Source organism: Vigna unguiculata, chromosome 6, assembly GCF_004118075.2.
Source record: "Vigna unguiculata cultivar IT97K-499-35 chromosome 6, ASM411807v1, whole genome shotgun sequence".
Lineage (NCBI taxonomy): Eukaryota > Viridiplantae > Streptophyta > Magnoliopsida > Fabales > Fabaceae > Vigna > Vigna unguiculata.
In genome coordinates this window covers 16,837,839-16,848,365 of record NC_040284.1, presented here as the reverse complement: position 1 = coordinate 16,848,365, position 10,527 = coordinate 16,837,839, and the positions used below count along the sequence as shown (strand labels likewise).

Here is a 10,527-nt window from a genome sequence, read left to right as displayed (position 1 = left end):
TTTGCCCTTCTTATTTATTTTGTTGTTCATTTGTCTTTACATTTGAACAATTATTTTAATTCAAAAATATAGTTATTAAAATTAGTAATATAATAAAACTAAATAATTTTTTTATTATAAATAATTATTTAAATTTAAAATATAATAATTAAGAGGATAAAATTGAAAAAACAAAAAAGGACACAAAAGATGTCTATATCTTTATATATGTAGTTGTATTATTATTATTATTAGTATTTTTATTACTACGCTATATTATAGTGATATTATTATTATTATTATTATTGTTATTATTATTATAGTTTGACACACATTTTACTTTTATTTACTACGGGATCATATATTCATTCCTTATACTTTTATTTGTTTTGTTGTTCATTTTATCCATATAACTGTGTAATTATTTGAATTAAAAAAATAGTTACTAAAATTAGTAAAATGATAAAATTGGCAAATGATTTGTTATTATGAAGAATTATTTTAATTTAACAAATAATAATTAAGATTATAAAATTAAAAAAAAAAGATGAAACAAAAAATGTGTATCTCTTTAAATGTTAATTGTTTTATTATTATTATTATTATTTTTATGACTACGATTATTATTATTATTATGATATTATTACTATTATAGTTAGATACACATTTTAATGTTATTTACTACAGGTCATATTTCAAGTATTTGTCATTTTTATTCGTTTTGTTGTTGATGTATATCTTTGTATATAATTATAGATTATTATCGTTAACATTAGTCTTATTATTAACATTGACATCAATATTTATGACATAAATATTATTGTTATTATTATCATTAGTTTGTTATTATTGGTATCATTATTATTTTTATTGTTATTATTACTATTCATAGTGGATTTATTATTTCAAGTTTTTTTTTAAAATATAAAAAATGTTATTATACTAAATATTTTTGTTAAATAGATTTTTAATCTTTTAAAATTTATATTATTATTATTATTATTAGTATTTTTAAAGGTTAAATAAATATAATAACAATTATATTATTGTTTTAAAAAGATTTAAAATAAAAACAAAACCAAAAAAAAATCATGCTTACTTTTGTAAAATTAATTAACTACACTATATTCTAATAATAGACATGTCAAAGTGAGCCAACTCGGCTTACACAGGTTGACTCACTACGAACCGGGTTGAAAATAAGTGAACCCAACCTGACTCACTTTATTGTGAGCCAGAAATTTTGCAACCCGGTCAACCCATCACGGGTTGGTGGGTTAAGTGGGTTGGCGGGTTAAGTGGGTTGGCTCACCAACCTACATAAAAAAATTATTTATGTATATATTTTTTAGTATTCAAATATTTAAATAATTTTTTAAGCAACCCATGAGATGACAATCACAGTAAAATCAAGAACCAATGTTTTCGTCATGCTCACCACCAATATATGATGAATTATTTTCAAGAAAGTGTCCATATATTACACATTTTTCGTCATGCTATTCAACAAAAATATAAATAAAAAAACTACACATTTTTGTCATGCTAATTTAGAAAAAATTGTTTATAAAACGGTTGCTTGAGTAAATTACTATAAAGATTATAGTTAAAGATTAAAGTATCAACGTATATAACTTAACAGTCAAATTAATTAAACATTCAAAGTATTCAAATATTATTGAGCAACATTCTAGTATTTAAAAATACGAAATTGTGAACATATATAATTAGTAGTAGTAAATAATTATTAATAAAAATTGTAAAAAAATGTTGGTGGGTTAAGTGGGTCAACCCACCCTCAACCCGGCTCGAACCAGTTTAACCTGTGGATTAAGTGAGCCGGGTTAAATTCAGCCCACTTTTAAAAAAAACTAAATTTTTCTCAACCCAACCCGACTCAAACCTATGGTGAGCCAAGTTGGCTCACGGGTTGAAACCTATTTTGACATCTCTATCTAATATCAATTTTATTTATTATATTTACAACTAAAATTATTATCGATTCACTATAATTTACTACTTCATTACTTTAATAATAACATTTACAACAATATAATCTAATTTTCATAATATTTCATTACATAATATTTTCATTACTTTATTATTTTAATATATAAAATTAAAAAAAATACAACCCGTCTTATGAACTGGTCTGGTGTACTATTTTACATTTTAAAAAAAAAAAATTCTTATTGTGTTTTAACACATACAGGGACCTTAATTAACATTCACTTTTTTCGAAATTTTATTTCATTTCCCGTAGTCTTTAACAATATCATAGTAATAGAGTCAATTCTTAGTTTTCTTCTTAAAATGTAAGGTGTAGGTACTTTTAAATAGAAAGGTACTTCAAGAAAATCGTGTGTTAAATAATAAATTAGTAAACTAATTTAGTTAAATATAAAATATACTTAAGTAAAAAGTGAAACCAAACCCAAGTTTTCCCTAATCCATCAAATGACAATTCGTTTTAAAATATGATTAATGCTTCTCGACCCAAAAAAATATGATTCCTACCTACCAAGGAGTGTTCAAAAGCTAAGAAATCAAAAGAATAAAACTACCCTGTTATGTTTAAAATTAGTCTTTGCATTTACATCAGTAAATAAAGATCATTAGTCATGACCCTATCTCCCATGCATCATCCCTTGTTTGGCCACCGCAATCTCCCATGAAGTTGAAAAATATCTTAACATCAATAGCTCATGACTCACTTTTGGCCAAATTTTCACGCCATCCAGCAAAAAATATTATGCAGAAGCCATGAATTGTTGCTTCAGCCGAAACATGGTCTAAGTGCTGTAACGTGCAACAACAACCAAACAGACACTAAGATGTGGATCGAGTTGACGTAAGATTCTTGACGGAGACAAATGCCACCTTCTTTGGCATAGAGTGGAGTTTATCATTCGTAGAAGACCTTGAAGATGTATGCAAACCAGCTTGCTGTGAAGATTCATTGATGGAGGCTTTTGTGGTGTCTTGATTTTCTCCCTCCTCATGGTACATGGTTATCTTAGAGTCAAATTGTGATGAGTCAGTCGACAAATCAGTATTCATATTGTCTACATGACAGAGATCTTTGGCAGCAACAGCTTCCACTCCCTCAAGCTGATCATCTACACAACAAAATTTACTAAACCTTGGTTAAAACAAAGGCACCAACCATAAACAACCTCTTTGCGTATATGCAAAGATAAGTTTCGTACAATGACCTTCCCTCATACCTTCACATAGAGAACGGCTTTCTGAAACAAGGGAACATTAAATTTTTTGGATATAAAATGGAAATACCACAAAGAAAGAAGAGAGAAAAGTAATTATATTATTTATGTGATTTGTATACAATTTCATGCATGTAACCACTTGCAGAAACTATCAACAAATGAGATGCCATTTAGTAAGCCCAATAGAAAGAAATCTACAAAGTATACGAAAACAAGCAAAGATGACAAGATCAATTCAACAGCAATAGTACGTTTGGTCACATTGACCAGGCAATGTAAATGTGTTTGGCTAAAACCTAAATTCTAAATTATATTATTCATCATGAGATCCCTTTTAATAATTTCTGCCAATATTCTTCTATGGTGACATGATCAATTCAATCAAACTACTTAGTATTATGTGTAATAGCACTCGCATGATTGAGACCTAGCCATGACAACAATAACTAAATAAACAGAACATTGGCTCACAATTATTCTGAACAGAAAAAGAGAAGCTACAGAAATAAGTCATATTAACAAGATACAACAAATTCCGTGCTTTCTTGTATAAAATGCTTGACTAACGTAATATAGTAATATGAAAGGGACAACATTGTTTCAAACACCAGAAAGACGTTCAATATAAAACAGTTAAACTGCCATGAACTGAACTAACACAATTAAATAGTAAAATAGAGAAGACTTCGAGAATATGCAACAGCAGAAACAAGCACATCATGCTTCTTACCCCCGAGAAAAGATTCAATACTATTATAATTCACATTTGAAGTTTGGACAGAGGCATGTTCATTATAGTCCTCGGCTTGAGTTTCATTTTTCCTTTTATGCGTCCTCTCGTGTAATATAAACTTGTCTGATTCCCAAACACAATCTAATGTAACAAAATCATCATTAACAGGATAGAAATCTCTAAAAACCTGCGTCATAGGATATATCAATAAGGGAGAAGAAAACATATCAGCCTATCATTTCACATTCATATGTGGAAAACTTAGAGGAACAAACTAACCTCAATTCCATTAAGAGTTATTTTCGTTGACTGTTTGGTTATAGAGAGAGAAGAAACCATGTTGAACAATGAAACAACATCAAGTAATATCTGTGCAAGGAGGATAAAAGAGTTCAAGTCAATTCGATCAATAATGCTATACAATAAATGCATGATCACAGTGAAGTATAATTTACGTTTTACAGTATCTATAATCAATCTGATAATGTCTTTTACTTTCCAGCTAATTTGAAAAGTACCTCTGAATTAGCTTACATTATCTAAATTGAAACTTAATAAATGATATAGTCAAGATTCAATATATAAACTTGGAAATCTTACTTGTTGAACCAAGACTCGAAGACGTGCAAGCAAAGCCATGATTGTCAGAGAAAATCCCGTAAAAAAGGATTGTGCAAACAATACAGATATCTCACTATGAAATTGTCAAGGAAAGAGCTTTTATTTTGCAATTTTAACAGATTCTCATAAAATGATAAAAAAGAATATTAAAGGGCTTCTAGTGCTACTGACATTAATGGTGATAAAAACTTTCAAGGGTGTGTGTATTCTACTTCTCCAAAGTATAGAGCAGAATGATGATTCATGGATAAAATAAAATACCAAAATATCACATTAGATAACCATAACCAAACAAAATCAGAAATGTAAAACTTCAAAAACAACATAATATGGGACTGTTGAAGGGAAGTGGAGATGAAATCAACATGGCAAGTACGAATAGAGAAGTCCATGTTTCAATGAAAATCTAGATCAATCAACAAACACAGTGGGAAAAATATCAGCATAAAAAAAGAAACAAAAAAGACAGAACACAAAAGATAAAATCCAGCATTAAGTTGGTGTATAGAATCAGTATATGCAAGTAAGCTTCTTATGTTTACAGATAGGATTGTAGTTAAATGGGGGAAAAGATAATGAAAAAAGAATACCACAATCCTATTGTGGAGCATGTTAATCACATCTATCATTTGGTAACACCAAGAACCAACTAACTAGTACCCGTAATAAGAAATAAGAAAAAATATTAGCATCATGTCGTGATCATAGTATGGCCAATTTATAAAATTGTAGAATAAATGAGCCAAGCATTAAAATATATGGATACGAAGCAGCCTTCAATATTGGTTCAACCATCTGCATAAGAAAACAAAACATAAATTGAAATAAGAGAGCAGATTTCATAAATATAAACAACCCCAGGTTAACTCTATTAAGATGAATTGACAAAATTATTTCAATTAGAATCATACAATTTGTACCAAATCCTCATTATAATTATACTGCATTGCATTGTATACATGGGAAGAGGACAGCTAATGACCTACCACAGTATATATACGTTGATCTTAGAGTACTAAATAAGGAAAATATTTAGAATTTAGAGCAACAATATTATTGATCAGCAATTTCACCTCAGCTAATAAGCGTGCAGCTCCTACCAATCGCTCCATAAAATTGTGCTTTTTTTCACCATCACATTTTCTTCTTTTTAAGCTGTTAAAGAACAGTATGTCAAAAACTATCATCATCAACAAGACAGGAGTTATAAATTATAATATCATCATATGTAAGAAGAATACCGCTGCATGATCCACATTCACACATTTAACCATATGTGTACAGCAAGCAGGTCTATATAACGGTTTAAAAATAGTCATTTTCTATTTTTATGAGATCATGTAAATGAGAATTTCAAAGTTTTCCATTTCCTTTTTCTTTGCCTTGCACATAAGGAAAAGGCAAACAAAATTCAACATCTTATAAACAAAGAATCCTCATGACAAAGTGCTAAGCACCAGAGACTAATTTCCTGAAATATCATCACAATAAAAATATAAATACAACATATTTTAAACATCCAATCATACTTCCTTGCCATTATCACAATTGTATAGCTAAATTAATTCTTTGAACATGATTTGGAAAGCAAAATAATTGTTAATAATATAGAGCTACCTCTCTAAAAGAATAATTTTCTGTCTAGGTTTATCTCCTTTGATAACATGGAGGCATGATGTTACAAGCTCCTCCAAGTTTGCTGATTGCAGAAGTCTTAAATCCCTTCTCACCTACAAATTTCAATACAAAACAAACAAAACCCCAAGAGATGTAAATACAATTTTCCCCACAGATGCAATCATTTTTTAAAAAAAGTATATTACAAAGAAAAAAAAACTTTCATGATATTTGTGAAACATTATGCAATTACATATTGAATGTTGACTGGAAAAACTGTAAAACATAACATGCAGTGAACCTTCAAAAGACGCTGGAAATAGGAAGAGCGTCGGTGCTGGTTCTTATTTTTGTACACTATTCTCTGTAGAATGCCACACTCAGATTGGAGTTGCGGAAGCATAGATGTTATTCTCGCCTCAATTGTTTCAAATTCGGTATCCATTGACTCCCTGCCAAAGCAGCCATCAGACAGACATCTTCAAAACGAAAGACATTAAATACTAGACCGAAGCAGACGATCAATCGAGTACTCATGCTTTTTTAAAAACCATTTTGATTATTGACTAAAAAGAAATACATTAAGTACTAAGTTGATGGCTCAAGTACTCATACCTTTTAAAAAGGTATTTTAATTATTTATAAAAAAATGAAAGGAATTAAATGCTAGACCGGTTGCAGATGATCGCTTGAGTACTCATACCTTTTAAAAGAGTACTCATACTTTTTAAAAACATATTTTAATTATTTATGAAAAAAAACGGAAGGCATTGAAAGTACAAGGCTGATGCGGTTGAGTACTCATGCTTTTGTTTTAAAACCTATAGATATCCAAAATTTATTTAAGAAAACATGTGAAACTAGCTTTGTTTTCATTTTTATTTATTAATAAAGGAAATTGGGTCATGTTAATGTAATTATGCTTATAGATTGAAATGGGCCTGAATTGGCTTTGCGAATAAAAAGAGAAAACCTACTGATGGCCTAAACCTAAATTGATTTTAAAGTAAACCCAAATGATATAAAGATATAACAAAACAAAACCTTGTGCAAAGCCCTTTATCACAAAAAAAACAGCTCTAAATCCAAACAAAATCAAACTAAGCATTAAAATCCAATCTGAATATTATATGATTTCAAATCATTACAGTCCAAGATCCACGGATAATCAGCTTACACTATCATAACACCAGGAGAATTCATAACTTCATTCATAGATTTTTTCTAAAACATTCATCAATAAAGAAATCAAACCCATACAAAATCACATTTAATCGTGAACTAAAACACAAACACTCGGTGCATTTGAACCAGCAACTTAAATCAATCCCAACCCAAGAATATGCTAAAACGAACACATAAATTACCATTCGTTCAACACCAGAAATTCAGATTCAAATCACAACTATAAACTGAAAACAATTAATGAAAACAGCAAAAAGCATTGGCCCAAATTACCAATTAACGAAACTGCTCAAACAAATCAATTATGGAATTAAATCTATACCAATGCAATTCATCCAGCACTTTTTCACGGCCCTTTCCTCAATACATCCCATAGGCAGTACTGACTCTAACTCATCAATCCAAATCCAAATCCAGAAACATTATAACCCCACAATCCCAACTCGCTTACTTGCCCAAGTAACTTTTCAAGCATCAAATAATGAATCAAAGTAAGAACAAAGCAATCCAAAAATATTACATTCATCCAGCCCAAACCAAATGCATTACCATGAAATTAATTATTCAACAATGGACGTCGGTGACCGTGGTGATTGAAGCTTGCCAGATAGAAAGTTCAGCGCCTCCAATCGATGAGTGTGACCTCGACAATGGATTGCAATGTTTGAAGATTGGGGGTGAATGGAGGCCTCTCCCTATGTTTGTGAGGGTTTCGTGGAGAAGAAGCAGATGTGTTGTGTTGGTGAGAACCGTCGTGTGCGTGATGCGTTCCTCCCTCAAAGATGAGGCATGGGTCCTGAATTTGTGGTGAGTGCTGGTGAGTCAAACCAAAATCCCCAAATTGGTGTGTGCATTAGGTGCGTAAGTGATGTGGTGACTGAGTGGTTCGTGTCTTCGATGTTTAGGTGCGTGAGGTGTGTGATTGAGTGAATAGTGTTTGACTGGCGTGAGTGGTGTGCGTGAGGATTTTGGAGAGTGAGATGCCTCGTGTGTGTGCGTGAGTGAGATGTATGTGTGAGTTTAGTGGATGTTAGGTGAGTGGGTGCTGCGTTGTGGTGTGTGAGGTTTGTACGAGGCTGAGGGTTTTTTTGAAGTGCCACGTGGCATTTCAAGAGTGGATGAGGGTTTATGAATATGAGTAATAGAAAAAAGGGTGTGGGATTAGTAGATAGGAGTTAGATTCTTTGAAAGAAAATGGGTAAGAATAGGAAAAAAGTAGTGTACAATTAGAATAGATTGAGTTTTTATTATTAATTTTTTTATTAATAAAAAATGGATCAAGAATATGGACTCTAAATGATTATCTTTTTGTTATTATTGTTTTTAATTATTAATTAACTTATAAATTAATTTTCTTTTAAATTTTCTTTTTATAAACTTTATTTCAACCATTTTTTTATCTATTATTACTTTTTTCTATTTTTAATTTTTAAAAATACATTTTATTTGTCTTTATTTGTCTGGATCAAATCGAGTGTTTCGGGTCATAGACTAGGATGTTCCAAACAAATCCTGTTCATCTTCAAATAAGTATTAAACAGTTCCAAACAAATTAAATAAGACGTCAAAGAATTCACTAAAAAAAAAGGTTAACACTAATAAATTCAAAAACCCCAATGCTTCAGATTCTACTTTTCCTGTTTCTGCTTCAACTTTACACCAAAGCATTTTGTCAACTTTAAACACACTCAACCATGAATTCCGAAATCCACAAATAAACCCATAAAACTCATCGTGCAAAATAAGAAAACCAAATACTATGCAATAGTATATATGACGGAACAATAGTAGCAACTACTTTCTCCACTCCAGTAAAAATAGCATTAATATTTGTAAAGTAAACCCATAAATTCAATGCTTCCCACAACAATCAATCAATCCAAGACAAAAATACTCTCACACGTTTTTTTTCCTTTTCAAATTCACCACGACAAAGTGATTCAGGAATTCCCACTTCCAATACTAAAGGGTTTGCGTCAAAACTCAAGCCCAAAATTTCATTAACAACAAACCAATTACAATCAGTAAATTCTTACTCAATCACAAACCAATTAATCAACATCAAATTGAAACCCGACCGTACACATATACTCGACCATAAAAAGTTTACCCCAACAACCCATTCTCTTATATTTATCAAAGCCAAAATGCACCAATCCTAATTTAGAAACCCAGGTTTCCGCATACCAGAAACTTGGAAACTACATCCATCAAAATTCATGTTCAAACCAAATACAAAAAATCCAACGCGATGCTCAATGCATTTAAACCATAAACAACATCAAATTAAATCAAAACAGAGGTTAGGTTATACAATTTCTTCAACGTCAGAATTTCAATCATTAATCCCAAACTAAACCATAGCCTCATCAATTCAATTTGGTTCCAACAGCTTACGACCCGAAACAAACCCCAATTAGCATTTAATGTGAAATCCAAATCGGAAAAATAGAGGAAGGAGGAAAGTGAAATACCTCAGAGATACCGATATAGAGAATAGAGAGGAACGGGGATGCAAGTGGAGTTAAGCGCACAATCTCGTGGCGGCTCACAATGTCAAGTCGGTTCAGTGAGCGTGGTGAACGACAGAGTCTGTGGTGGACGAAGGCGAGGGGTTTGGCCGTGGGCTTCAACGGTGGTGACTCTCTGAGCGAAATTGGACGCTCTGTTCGACGAAGTCCAGAACAAATGCTGGTGGGAGAAGAAGAAGACCGTGAAAAGCTAAAAGAGAATCCAGAAGCCTCTTGGTGGTAATTTTTTTGTTATGGTGTGTGAATCTTTTTTTTTTTTCGCGTGAGTCGTGAGTGTGTGTGAGGGTTGTGTGATGTATGCGTCCGGTGTGATTGAGCGTGGGTTGAGCGAGCGCGAGGGTTGTGTGATGTGTGCGTCAGGTGTGAGTGTGAGTGAATTTGAGTATTAGGTGAAAGAAAAGAGATTGCCACATCTCACTGGTGAAAATATCGGAGGGTGTGAAAATAAGAATGAGAGTGTGAAAATGAAACGCGACATTGGACCGCTAATAAAAAAAAAGTTTCGTAAGAAGAAAAATAGGATGTAATTAGAATAAATTGGGTTTTATTATTATTATTATTATTATTATTTTAAACTAGTGTAAATATGCACTATTGTGTTTGTGTGTACATATTTTTTTATACACGTGATATT

The 10,527-nt window shown here is 31.3% G+C and overlaps 1 protein-coding gene across 5 annotated transcripts; it reads right to left on the bottom strand.

Moving 5' to 3' along the window:
* Positions 1–2,418: 2,418 nt before the first annotated feature.
* LOC114188080 lies at positions 2,419–10,271 on the bottom strand. 5 transcript variants are annotated; one of them, XM_028076592.1, is made up of 10 exons: positions 9,837–10,271; positions 6,479–6,629; positions 6,178–6,290; positions 5,634–5,715; positions 5,327–5,355; positions 4,540–4,633; positions 4,219–4,308; positions 3,937–4,126; positions 3,189–3,227; positions 2,419–3,098 (listed from the first exon to the last, which is right to left on the bottom strand). In XM_028076592.1, the coding sequence occupies exons 2-10, from the start codon at positions 6,620–6,622 to the stop codon at positions 2,809–2,811; spliced, it is 1,071 nt and encodes a 356-aa protein (XP_027932393.1). In that variant the 5' UTR covers positions 6,623–6,629; positions 9,837–10,271; the 3' UTR covers positions 2,419–2,808. The 5 variants fall into 5 exon arrangements, with proteins under 5 accessions (XP_027932393.1, XP_027932392.1, XP_027932394.1 ...); XM_028076591.1 differs by lacking the exon at positions 9,837–10,271 and adding an exon at positions 7,912–8,423; XM_028076593.1 differs by lacking the exon at positions 9,837–10,271 and adding an exon at positions 7,912–8,422 and having other exon boundaries at positions 3,195–3,227.
* Between the last annotated feature and the right edge of the window lie 256 nt (positions 10,272–10,527).